Source organism: Scardinius erythrophthalmus, assembly GCF_964197995.2.
Source record: "Scardinius erythrophthalmus genome assembly, chromosome: 24".
NCBI classification, from domain to species: Eukaryota; Metazoa; Chordata; class Actinopteri; order Cypriniformes; family Leuciscidae; genus Scardinius; species Scardinius erythrophthalmus.
Window position 1 is genome coordinate 15,108,275 of NC_138244.1, and position 13,480 is coordinate 15,121,754.

The 13,480-nt window shown below is 37.0% G+C and overlaps 2 protein-coding genes across 9 annotated transcripts in view; both read left to right on the plus strand.

Annotated features, from left to right (window-relative positions):
• Nucleotides 1–2,051, plus strand: part of celsr1b (cadherin EGF LAG seven-pass G-type receptor 1b) — a gene marked incomplete at its 5' end in the record, with an annotated part of 43,431 nt that extends 41,380 nt beyond the window's left edge. The window contains 3 exons of the mRNA XM_081356691.1: nt 130–342; nt 575–845; nt 929–2,051. Coding sequence (XP_081212817.1) covers nt 130–342; nt 575–845; nt 929–953 — 509 coding nt within the window. The 3' untranslated portion in view covers nt 954–2,051. The remainder of the gene's footprint in view (nt 1–129; nt 343–574; nt 846–928) is intronic.
• A 1,067-nt stretch (nt 2,052–3,118) lies between these two features.
• gramd4b (GRAM domain containing 4b) overlaps nt 3,119–13,480 on the plus strand; it is a 28,215-nt gene continuing 17,853 nt past the window's right edge. For 3 of the 8 annotated variants that reach the window (XM_081356835.1, XM_081356836.1, XM_081356837.1), the window contains exons 1-4: nt 3,138–3,419; nt 4,756–4,861; nt 8,595–8,802; nt 11,762–11,885. In XM_081356835.1, coding sequence (XP_081212961.1) covers nt 4,812–4,861; nt 8,595–8,802; nt 11,762–11,885 — 382 coding nt within the window. In that variant the 5' untranslated portion in view covers nt 3,138–3,419; nt 4,756–4,811. Of the gene's footprint in view, nt 3,420–4,755; nt 4,862–7,342; nt 7,415–8,594; nt 8,803–11,761; nt 11,886–13,480 lie in introns of all 8 variants that reach the window. The other 5 variants (XM_081356841.1, XM_081356842.1, XM_081356838.1 and 2 more) reach the window with 3 other exon arrangements.

The window sequence follows — 13,480 nt, forward strand, 5'->3', positions numbered from 1 at the left end:
AAGCAAACACTAAAAAGATTTAGATATATAGTTGTCAGTCACCAGAAGATATTCATTCCTGACATAAAATATCTCAAATTCATTTTAAATGAATGGATGTTAGATAACTGTACCCATGTTGTTCTGCAGTTGATGCTGTGTCTGGTCATGGGAAGCAGTACTGGCCCGTGGAGCCGCCCACAGCCAGTGAAAGTGAGGATACGAGGGGTACTGAGAAACTGCGGGTGGAAACTAAAGTGAATGTGGAACTTCATCAAGGGAATAAACTAAACCAAAATGGAGATGTGTCTCAAAGTGAGAGTCCACCCAGTCAGCCAAACAGCAACCAGCTACCCAGAAGAGGTGAGCGACAACACATGTATACATATATTTTATATTTATTTATATTTTTCATTTAAAACAAGAGAATTAAACCATTTTAGTACTTTAAATGTAAAAAACAATCAATTTTCTTCATGCTTACAGAAGATTGTATTTTATATATTTTATAATATTAAAATAATATTTAACAGATAATAGGCAACTTATAATATAATAATTATATTATATTATATTATTGCTTCACTTTTATTAGGCATTTTAAAGAACAAGATCACATATCCACCCCCACTGACGGACAAGAACATGAAGAACCGCTTGAGGGAGAAGCTCAGCGACTACAACCCACCCCAGATCCCCCGTAAGACTCCATCGGTGGGGTCAAACGAGGGCGTTCGCTCAGGAACCGAGGCCAACAGCATCGTCATCAAGCCACCTCCATTACCTCGCCAGCCTGCGCTGAACGGGATCTCCGTGGAGCTCAGCACCAGCCACGTCTCCCTGGCGGACCAAGACTTCCATTCCGAGTGAGTTGGATGTCAAATGCTGATCATTCGAATTTATTTGGTCACGTTCTGAATGTAACACCACTCTGTGTTTCTCTTGTTAGTGGCAGCAATGAAACTTCAATCTGAGTCTTCACTGTGAAGGACGTTGAATGAACTGGAAGGGTTTTGAAGAATCTCCCTACTAGTATTAAAGCACAACATGGACATGCTCTGAAGTTGTTTTTAGTATTTTCTAAAGGTTCGATTAACACAAATGGAGTCTGGGCGCTTTGTATCCCAGCATTCCAAAGCACTACGTCGCCCAAGTTCTGCTGGATGGGGACAGAAGGTTTTCGGCGAAATGGATAAAGTTGATCTGGAGCTACTAAAATAAAAACTTTGATATTAATAAGCATTTGTACAGGTTATTTCAGAATTCATCAGTCATTAACAGATGACTTATGGTGTGTAAGTAATGTTTATAGTTACATTTTGTATTTTAGATGTGTAATAGGGTTGTTTGTAAAATTGTACAATAGGGTTTCATTGCGATGCCAATACTGGATATTTATGTTTGACTGTGGTATTTTTACAGCACTGTTTTGAATGTTTATATTGTTTTTTTATATATATTGTGCATTTTTAAGAACTAGCAGTTGTAGCTTAATTTGTAAATTTGTTGAGGTTTTCTCCCCCCCCCCCCCCCCCCAGTTTCTTATGAATTATTAGTATGAAAATGTCCATCATACACATTGTCTGTCATTGGGTTCTGTATTGGGTTCAATGGGCAGTTGTGTTTTTACACTGATTACCTCTGACAGTATTTTACAGCTTATGTTCAGCATGTCTTAATGTCTCAGCCAGTGCTGTACATAGAAAAACAGTATTTTATTATGTTTGCTCTGCATCTAAATTACCAACAGAGAATCAAAGGATTCCTAAAGTGCCTGTCATCTATAATCTCTGCCAAACCTCTTATGTAAATAATATATAGATGGAGAAATTCAGGGACTATTATTATTATTTTATTTTTTTTACTCATGTTAAATTTCAATCTATGTGAAAGTGATGTCAGGCCAGTAACTATGTAATCTGTAATAGTTTAGAAGCATTTATTGATCGGTTGTCCTTAACTGAACAAACATGATCATCACATTAAATGTGTATCCATGAAATACCTCCATTACTTGTCAAAGCTTGTAGACATTAGATTCCAGCATGTAAAATAAGGTATTTATATTTGTACTATTCGCACTGATAATACATTTTAATATTGTAAATAAATGAATTTAAAAAATTTAAGTAAAACTCTTTTATTTTATTTCTGCTATTATGACATTTCCTTCAATCTCCACTACAGTTAATTTTGGGGGTCAGTATTTTTTTTGAAAGAAATTATTACTTTTATTCAGCAAAGATGCATTAAATTGATCAAAAGTGGCAGCAAAGCGTTTATGATGTTACAAAAGATTTCTATTTAAAATAAATTGTTCATTTGAACGTTCTATTTATCAAAGAATCCTAAAAAATGTATAGTGGTTTTCACAAAAATATTAAGCAGCACAACTGTTTTCTACACTGATAGTATTTTTTTTAGAAAAAAAGTTTCTTGAGCAGCAAATCAGCATATTAGAATGATTTCTGAATGCATCACAGGAATAAATTACATTTCGAAATATATTTGAAAAGTTCTTGTTCTAAAAAATATTGTAATATTTAAATTTTACTGTTTACCAATGTAACACCTCCAAAAAACACAAAAAACAATGATGATTCTCATTGTACCATTTAATAGCTTTGATAGTATTGTGTGATGAAGTTATATATAAAATAAGCAATATGTAAAGAAAATGTAATGTGTGATTACTGTTTTTTTGCGACAAAGTTGTACTGTTCAAATGTAAACACAATGAACTGTCGTTGAGCGCCACCTAGTGGACACACAATCATCCAGCGATATAGGTTAACTTGAACTGTAGTACAAACACCCTCAAAACGAGTCAAACCAGACCTGTTACATATCTGTCTAGACTTATATTCAAGTCAAAACAAGTTCACTTAATAAAAATACAGAAAACATATAGGCCTACACCTTGCGTTTGTTTTCACCCTCGTATGCGTATATGACGCATAAACTTTAAGCATGGATTGACGAGTTATGGGATTAATGTCCACCTCACTTGTTGAGACACAGAAGTCCCTCTGTTGTTGCCTTATTTAAAATATTTTAAATACAGAAACTTATTTAATTAATTCACGAAAAAGAATTATTATTGCCTGATAAGAGGCGACTGTCAATTGTCGGCCCCTTTAAGAGCTTCTGTCGCTGTCATTGACGAAATTTCCTGGTGTGAAGTGAGTCTTGCTGGATATCAACAACAGATTGAAAGATACCTCAAATGATGATTTGCAGTTTGCATGCGATTCTAATCCGCAATAACGCCGCAAATAACATCTGACACATAATGGAGTCGCATTGGTAGATCAATGTGTCTGCTTGGGCATTTTACGCAGGATTTCTGATCGAGCTGTAGCAGGTGGCGACGGAGCGGGGCGAAGCTCGAATATTCATGCCTTCCTGTTAATGAAACTTAATTACGGATTCCGTGCAAGGTGGGTAAGAAACTTTCTAACCCCTTTCTGGTTTTTAATCCCACTGCGGGCGGGGCGCGTGCTACAATGTGTCGGACTGATGAAGCTTTTGTTACATTGTTGCGTTCGAATTCGAAACCTCAAACTCATTACAGCCCGCGCGACTCGCGAGCGAATGTGCCACATTGTTTGTAGTTTTGTGCAGCGCAGCACGCTTTCTGGACATGTCTATTTCACGCTATTAATTAATATATTATATGGCTTAATGTGACAACCATCCTTTACAGTCAAGACGAGGTAAGAAAACGATTTGAAATTTTGTGCACGCACACGAAAGCCGCCATTCTATACACGGCATCGATCTATAAGATGTTCCATAGTGACGAAAGGCTTTTTAGGTCAAGGCATTAGTCGGCAATCTATTGATGGTGTAACTGTGTCAACCCTCGATGTTTTATTGATGAGATCCAACTTGAACTACACGGGGAGGTGATGAAGATGCAGAATGCTTGGGATAGGCTAAAGCAAGCATTGTGTTAACAAGATGCTTTTTATTATTTAACAGAAGATTTCAGTGAACGAGGAAGCATGTAAAAAGGCGCTAAACATTGCTGACAGATACAGTAATAGGCTGCGGAGGTTCTGACAATAGGGGCGGGTGGTGTTTGGAGAGAGCATGGGGGAATGGAGATTGCCACAATGCCAGTAAATGAGGCTGTAAAGGGAGCACAGAGGAGCAGCCTGACCGCTGAACTCATCTTCAGAGTCGGGAGAGTGAAAGGGGAGTCGCCCAGTGGCGTCAGTACTGAGAAAATAGTTTTGGTAGTCATGGTGTTTACCTATGATGTAATTCTAATAGGTGTTAATATAGAATTACAATATAATGGCGTCTTGAATGGAATTCAACAGCCATGGAACGTTGTTTTCTTTTATAACGCATTTTGTCGTGTATTGTACATTCCCAGCTATCAGGAAACGTTCACAAAATGTTGGCTAATGTTCTGGCAAGGTTCTTAGAACGATTTGTTGGGACTACAACGTGAATTGTTCCAGACTACAACGCGCTTTTTCCTGATCTTGTGAAGTCACAATGTCACTCATTTAAATAATCCTGCCCATGGAATAGCAAAAAAAGGGGGCGAGGCCTAGTCGAACTGCGCTAGACAAGATGAAGACACCTGCATTTAGTAGCGTTTTGTTGCCATGTCGAAGAGATGCTGTTTTTTCCACCCCGGTTCCAAAACCCCTTTGTTTGGCCTTCCTAAGGCGGATGAATTAAAAACATTTATTTTTAACACTGTTCCTGACTATTTTAACCCCAACGTTTATCTGTCTCTGCACATTTTACGGAGAACAGCTTCCAGAACCTATGAGTACAATGCCAGCTGTACGCACAAAAGCTTTTCATGAAAGATGGAGCAGTTACCACTTTGTCGGGACAATCGGTTTATGAATCACAACCTGTAAGTATTTTTTTAGTATTTGTTTGAAAACGCCCCCCTTGTACCCTCATTCACTATTCCCTACGTTACTTCACTAATATAGTTTACTTGAAGGAGTGAATGAAAATGAGGCCTGCCACTTTTGCATAGTTTGTGTTTGCTGTTTAATAATTATTTTTGTCACTTAGCAATCTGGCAGCTCCAGTAGTAATGTAAAGATTTATCTTGAACTCTTTCACGGAAACGAGCTAAATGTAAAGCTTTATAGCTTAATTAAACAATTTAATAGTCAAATAAAAAGGAATTTATACCAGTCAGTGCTTTCAAATCGATTAATCGCATTTAAGTTTTTGTTTACATTATATATGTGTGTATGTATTATATTTATATTATATATGTGTGTGCATGTATGTGCACAGTATACACACAGAGACATGTATGTAAATATACTGTATATACACACATATTACATAAACAAACTTTTCTGTTAGATGTGAATAATTGCGATTAATCGATTTGACAGCACTAATAACTATGATGTTACGCTGCACCCACATTGGACCAGAGTATTCTCTAGCTGTTGAGCGTACATCGGTTGTGCACTCGTTTTTGTAGTGCATTGTGGGTTTAAATGAGTGTATTTGATAACGTCTACTATGGTTTCGGACACCACTACAAATGGCTGTCCCTTCAAAAAGTGCCCTATTTAAGGGTATAGGGGGTGATTTCGGACACAGTCACAGACTTCACTTGTTTCATTACTGGATGAATCAGCATTTTTGAACGAATCTCTTTAACGGGCACTTTTCGCCACCTACTGGTGTAACAATGTAATTGATTCCATTTTTATTTGAAGCGTCATTACTTTCAAAAGGTGATTTACTGTATTTTGATTGCTACCATATACATCAGTGTTTATATCCGAACTATAAGCTTTTATCCCAGTACTTCTGTGTCAATTTGAATTATTGTAACAGAAATAATGATACTGTGTTGTTGAAAAGACCGTTTGTGACCTATACATGACAGCTGCTCTGGCTGGGTCAGCGGCAGCGCCAACGCAGATCTGAATGTTCGCTGTGATCGAACTCGTCAAAGGTTTAATAGACACAGGCGAATCACTGTCATTAAGGAATAAGATCGAGTTGGTGTTTGAATCAAGATCGCAACCTTTTAACGATAAATCGTTTTAACGATTCATTTTAATATGATTTTAGATTCTGGTTCTTGGCAAACTTTTCTTTTGGTATCTTAATTTTTAAGGCCTTATGTTTCAAACCCATAGATATAGGGATCTCAATGCAGCTCCATGTCCAAATTGTTGATTATTAACCATTTTAAATTGTCAAAAACCAAACGTGGGTCACTTTTCTCAGGTGAAAATTGTCATTTTGACCTCCCTCTACAGAGTAGTGAATAACCTAGTAAAATATGCCATTTACTATTTTGGCTTTCATCTCTATTATGTTTATCATAAAACTGTTTTGTTTTTAACAAAAAATACAATTTGAGCTAGGGAATTTTCAGAAATTTGGGTTAGCCTATTTGACTTTTAAAGATACGTTGCACCAGGTGTCATTTTTAGGAAAATTGTTCCTTTAAAGAAATGATTTTCTTATACTATGAAACATAAGAGAGAAAATGAAGGTTTACTTTAGGCCTGATGTAGTACTCTTTCACAAGCAAAACTTTTTTAGAAAGAGGCTGTGATTAGTTGTCACACGCTGTCATAATTTCTCATAAAATGCTGCGTTCTAATGAGTTTAAACATTGTAAATCTGACAAATGGGTGATAAATACCATCCGCAGATATGTTTCCGTTTCCCTCATGAGAGCTGCTTGAAACGTCTGCTTATTGTAAAAAAAGAAAAGAAAAAAAAAAGTCCCTTTCTAATTCACAGGAAGCCAAAATCAGTCTGCTTAAGAACAAGACGACTGGTGTTAAACCTCAGTACTATCATTATCATGTACAGCATGTTGTCTGAGCTCTGGAAGTGAAATTAGAACTGGGTTGGAGGTTTTGAGTGTCTAGGCACGCATACGATCGCTTTGTTCCCAGGCCTGCTTTGTTTGCTGTAAGGTCAACTAACTGCAGGGAATGCAGAGTTTGGAACACTAATAGCGTTATTTTGTGCCCCACTCTGGGCCTTTGGTTCCTGGAGAGTTTTTTTGTATAAATAATCCAGTCACATGTTGCAAAGCTGTGTTAGTGTTTTAACCTCAGCATTCTCAGGGAATGTTTGTAGATGCACAAAGACGTTTAAGACATTGCCTGAGGAAGAGCACAATAGTTCATGACCTGCTTCTTTCCATGAGTTTAACAGCCGAATGTCCTGTTTCCATTAGGTAGTTATTGGCACATATTAAGATTAAAGATCAAAAATTAATATTATGTCATTAATTACTCACACTCATGTCGTTCTAAACCTGTATGACTAGCACTTCAGTGGAACACAAAAGAAACATTTTGAATAATGTGCTGGTTGCTTTTTTTCTATACAGTTACAATCAATGTGAGTGAGGCTTTCAAGCTTGGAAAAGGATGCAAAAGCCATAAAGTAAATAAAAAAAAAGGTGGGTTTTAAAATGCTTTATTCTGAGACCAGTTTTGTGTGAGGAACTGTGCTGTTATTAACTAAAACAATTAAAAATGATTTTCTGTAATTCAATTAAAACTTAAACTGGTTTTATTTCAGTTAAATGTCAAGGCAATAGTTAATATTTGTTTGTTTAAATTTTTGTTTAAGTTGAATTACTAAAAAGGCTTAAACTATAATATAAAATAGTTTTATAATCATTTTAATTTATAGTTATTTATATAAAAATGTTAAAGCTACTGTAAATAGAAATATTTGCCAAAAACGAATTAATATGTCAAAATCACAATAAAATGACTAAAACTAAAATGAAAAATGAAAATATAAAAAAAAATATTAAAATATACTGAGTACATTATATAGTGCTGCACCTGTGTTAAAATTCTAGACTATACCAATAAGCCAATAATTGTTTTCATCTTATGGGCATGAGCATGTACAATTAAATATCCAGTACTGACCATATATACAACATTTACAGATTATTTCGAGTCAAGTCTTTTCAATGAATCTGTCAATTCAGTTCATAAATCTTGTCTATATGATTCATTTACAAATCAGAAGTCATATAGAATTTTTTACGGCATGGAGGGGAGTAACTTTTACTTATCACTTTTAGATAGATTTGAAATGTCTGGTTTTCCTCACACTTCAAACTGGACTAGGGTCTCACTATCGGCCAAAACGGCCGTGAGGATCATGGGGCCTCTACCTCTGACCCACATACTGTACAGAACAGGGTGCTGGGCCACACTAGTCCCACATCAGCTGATCTCTTTGAGATTGTAGCAATTTCTCACAGCGAGATCAGGCGTCCCAGTTCACAGACCTCAATACCCAGTCCAGAGAGACTATTATTGTGTAAGCGAGTGACTGTCAGTTGCACATTATTCCTGAGCTAAGAATGGCTGGCTTTGTCTTACTCCGCTTCTGGTTTTCACTTGGACAATAATATGAAGAATGTTTCTCAATGAGTGTAAATATTCATATCGTGGTACTTTCCATATTCAGTATGTGCAATGAACATATGAAAAGCCAGAACTTGGTCTAAATGAGAATGATATTTATCAAGATAGAATTGTGCAATTGTACGTTTCTTCATCGCTGCACGGTTTCATGTCAACACAATGACTTAGAAGCTGCTTTTGTCCCTACAGGGTTGCCAGCCGCCATGTTAAGATAAAGACACAGATCTCTGTGTTGAACATGCTAAAGCGTCTGGATAAGATAAGGTTCAGAGGACCGAAGCGAGATGAGTTCCTGGACCTTGCCGAGTCCCCCAACGCATCTGATAGCGAATGTAATGACGACGTCCCAGTAAAACAGCGGAGCTCTATCAAAGACACAGAAGAGCAGCGAGACCCTGTAAGTGACATCCCTTCATATGTGGGAATATCAAGGGAGCATCTGTCAGAAATCTTTTTTTTAAAGTTGAGTGATTTGTCTCTGTAGAAAAATGTAGAGATGCGATAAGATTGTGAATAAGCCATTTCGAAATGGTGTAGACCTCTATTTTGAAGATTTCATAACACCAGTCATAGAAAACCATTCAGTTCACCCCCCCCCCCCCCCCAAAAAAAAATCTATTTTAATTTCTTTATTCCCATTCCGTTTTTTTAAATGATTCATTGATGCATGTTATTAAAAAATGGATTCTTGATCTTTAATCACTTAGGCTGTTGGCTTGTCTAGCAGAGGTAAAGGCCTGGATGTCGCTAAATTTCCTTCACCTTAATGATGGTAAAACTGAGATCATAGTTTTTGAACCATCAGAAGCTGCTAGCTCCCTTTGCCCAAATTTTGGCTCTTTATCTCCATGTGTGAAACCATTAGTGAAGAATCTGGGCGTGGTTTTTGATAGTGCTCTCAAATTCGACAAACAGATTAATACGGTAGTCAAAACCAGTTTTTTTCATCTTAGAGCTTTAGCCAGAGTGAAATCATTTCTTTCTTTTAAGGACTTTGAAAGGGTGATTCATGCTTTTATTTCGACAAGGCTTGACTATTGTAATTCTCTGTATCTGGGCACTAATCAAGCAACTCTTAACCGTCTGCAAATGGTGCAGAATGCAGCTGCCAGGCTCCTTACTGGTGTGCGCAAACGAGAGCACATTACCCCTGTTCTTAAATCTCTGCATTGGCTCCCAATCCGTTACAGAATTGATTTTAAAGTTGTGATGCTGGTTTTTAAATCCTTGAATGGATTGGCTCCTGTATACATCTCTGATTTACTCTCCATTCACAATCCTGGAAGGTCTCTTAGGTCATCCAACCAGAGACTGTTAAATGTTCCGCGGGTCAGATTAAAAACGAGAGGAGATCGAGCCTTTGCCGTTGCTGCACCAAAACTTTGGAACAGCTTACCTGTTTTTATTAGAACTGCCACTTCCCTACATGAGTTTAAAGCTAAACTCAAAACCTACTATTTTTCTCTGGCTTATAATTGTAGCTGATTTGTGCAGTGTCTGGTATGTTCTGTGTTTTGTCATGTTTTCTTAAGTAGTAAATGATGTTAATGCCAATGTTTTGTGCAATAATGTACAGCACCTTGGTCAACAATCGTTGTTTTTAGTGGTGCTATATAAATAAAGTTGAGTTGAGTTGAGTAGGCTGTGCACGCAGTACTGGCTGTTTTCTCACTTTTTTGTTGTTGTGTGTTTTTGTTATTGAAAGGAAGTGTGTTTTACATGTCATCGCTGTTTTTTTTTACAATTGTGGCTTTATACATGGGCGGACACTTTCACGTGGCATTTATATTCTTAACATTTTACCAAAATCAAGCGCAAATGGAGTTACAAGTTTGTTGACCACCGAATTTCAGGGAATTTTGGACATGGGTGTTTTGTCCGTCATTGAAATGGCCGCATCTGAGGCAGTAAGTGCATCTCATTACGTTTTCATCAACTTACGATTTATAAAGTTTATTGTAGTGGAAAATTTCTTTCTGTTATTGGGCCAAAATCTCTTGTTATAAAAGATGAAGTGCTTCGCACAGGCTATTTTAAGAACCACTGTGCTAGACTGAGACACTCTTTTCTGCTCCTCAAATACATAAAACATTAGTCTTTACATATATAATGTTTCCTGAGTAAACACTGTACTTTTTCAAAGAACCAGTTCTTTATTTACCCTTGCATTACAAACAAGCATAGACTGTTCAAACTGCATGCGACAGGTGAAGTTATGAGGCTTTACTGACCGGGTTAGTCACAAGCTCTTTTTAATACTTTTCATTGGTTAAATATTTGCAAAAACCCGCAGATAGACATAAAGGGTGATCAATAGTAATCAGTTATGAAAAAAACAAACTACGCAGTATAGAAATCTAAGGTTTCCGCCCAACAATATTCATCTCAGCGCAGTGTGGGTGGAGTCGGGTTATTCGCTAACCGTTTTTTTTTTACTGGGGTTTATGTAGAAATGTGTTGGCTAAATGTTTTTAACTGAATATTAAACAAATTTATTAACCGATACTTGTATAATAGCATTATTAATAATAGTTATGTAAAAAAAGTGTTCCCCGTCACTTGCTTCCAGTCTGTATTAAATTCCTGTTCTTTGCATTGCATGAAGAGGCAGACAGCCAGATTCCCAAAGGACTTTCAGCCCAAACATCCATTTGCTTCACTGTATTTCTTTCTGTATAAATGACCTCTTCCTGTTGTTGCAGCTGAGAGTTCCCTCCATCGTTCACACCCAGACTTCCAAATACTTCTAGTCTAAAAAAAATCTCAAGATGTTATCTCAAGATACTCAAGCTGCAGTATCTTTTCCTATGGACGTTTGTTTCTAATGCCCTCAGTGTCCGGCACTGACCTTTGATGTCTTACATGAAATTTTACAAGAAAAAAACACGTTTTGAGAAAATGATGTTATTAAGGGCTTTCGTATAGGTCGGCCTTGTCAAAGCACATTTTCTAAGAAATTGCATTTGCTGCTTCTAATTTGATAAGCGCTGGAAAGCTCACCTACGAGAGCTGCTGTGTCTCTGCAAGCTTATGAGCTGGTCACCATGGTTACAGCTGCCGCACTGGCGTCCGGTTGGTGACTAGAGCCGTGATTTGTTGAATCCTGGTTATGCTGAACTTCTATGAAGATGATGCTGTAACGTCTCTGGCAGGCTGGAGTACAAATCCGTGAAATGTCTTTTACTGGACTCCTAATGGGCACTCATTTATTAGACCATAACGTGGCCATATAAAAAAAAACATTTTTAATGCACTGATCAGTTTAAAGATTTTGGGCCATTTGGCTTTTCATAACATGTTGATTCAGACTAGTATTGGTGTCATTGCAATTAATTTCTCTTACTGATTTTCTCCAGGCTGGTTCAGGGACTCTCACCATGTCTGCTGCTCTCAACCAGGACTACAAAATGTGCGATTCAGACCGACTCAACGAGGTCAAAGGTCACCTGGAGATAGCCTTACTGGAAAAGCACTTTCTTCGTGAGTAACCCAGAAAAATTCTTGTAGCATCCCTGTTTTACATGGTTACATCGTTTTAAATTATCATCACTGCTCCCCTGATACACATCCTATTCTGTTGCTGATTTTGCAGTTCTTTTCTGTGGGATTTCATGCTTTATAATGGCCCCATTTTTAAGCCATTGTGCTTCTGTTCTAAAACCTTGCAAGTTGTATCACTGCGTACTGTCTGCGTTGTCAGCAGTTTAAGGCAGCTGTCATGGAACTGGTTGCATTGACAGTCGACTCATCGAAAGTGAAAGCGGTGAACAGTGATCCTAATATGACTAGCGCCCACTTTCAGCAAGTCAGTTAGGACTGTACATTACCTAATTAATATTCATGAGCCAGGCTGTGATTTATAATATAATATAATACAATATAATATAGATTGCTTACCTAGGACCACACTTTCAATACATTGAAATGCTTTATCTAATTAATATTGATGAGCCAGGCTGATTCATATTTAATAAAAATGTAATACTTATATGCAACCTTTGTTATAATTATAAATATTTAAAATTATAATTGATTAAAGTATAGTATTGTTATTAATATTTACTCTTAATAAAAGTATAATATTTGAATATTTATAATTCTAATATACATTTAATTGTAAATGATAATAAAATACAAGTGTTTGTAATCAACATTTCATTCAACACAGGTCATTGTGGAATTTTTTTTTTTTTTTTTTTACTGAGCTTGTTGCAGTGCATTTAGGGATTGCATACTTAAAACCACACCTATGAAAACCTTGAAATGCTTTTGGAATAGGGCTATTATATATATTTTTTTACATATTCTCAGATGCTTTAAAATTTAGTATTAACTTGGATATCCAGAATTTGTTAGAAACGGCTCTTCAGGAAAAAGTGATTTGTCCTCCCAGGCCTCCGGATCTGCAGTATATCTCAAGCTAAATGGGTGATGTCTCACTGTGTCTGTGGATTTATCACCCCGAGCAGTGGAGTGAGATCATTCTCATTAGGACGGGAGCTGCCTGAACCTTACGGCGATAAACCCACCATGTATACTGCTGATCCATCTCACCTCTACCACTTTTCAATTAGTGAGACTTTCAGAAGCAGAGATTAGCCCTCCACTGGGGTTCATACACACACACGCACACACACACACACACACACACACACACACACACACACACACACACACACACACACACACGCATACAACAGACGTTTTCTGGACTAGTATCATCTTTTTCTTTATCCTTAGATTTTTCCAGCATGTTCAGGTATTAAAATATCTTGTTTCCCATATGATAATTCAGTTTTCCATTCATTATATTGGCTTAAACAGAACGTTAGTTGTGCATTACGAGATTGGGAGTGTCTGGTCTATTTTTAGACCCTGCGTTTGTATTTGTATGTATGTGAGTGCATACGAATTGCCCTCGAGCACTGCAGTACTGGAAAGCAGCAAAAGGTCAGACCTGGGCGGTCAAACTGCTGCTGCCCAAAAAAGCAGACTGGACTTATTAATAGTTTGTTACACAACAGGGGCCTCTCCGCTCTAAAAAGAGAAAAAAAGAAAGAAAGAGAGACCTAATG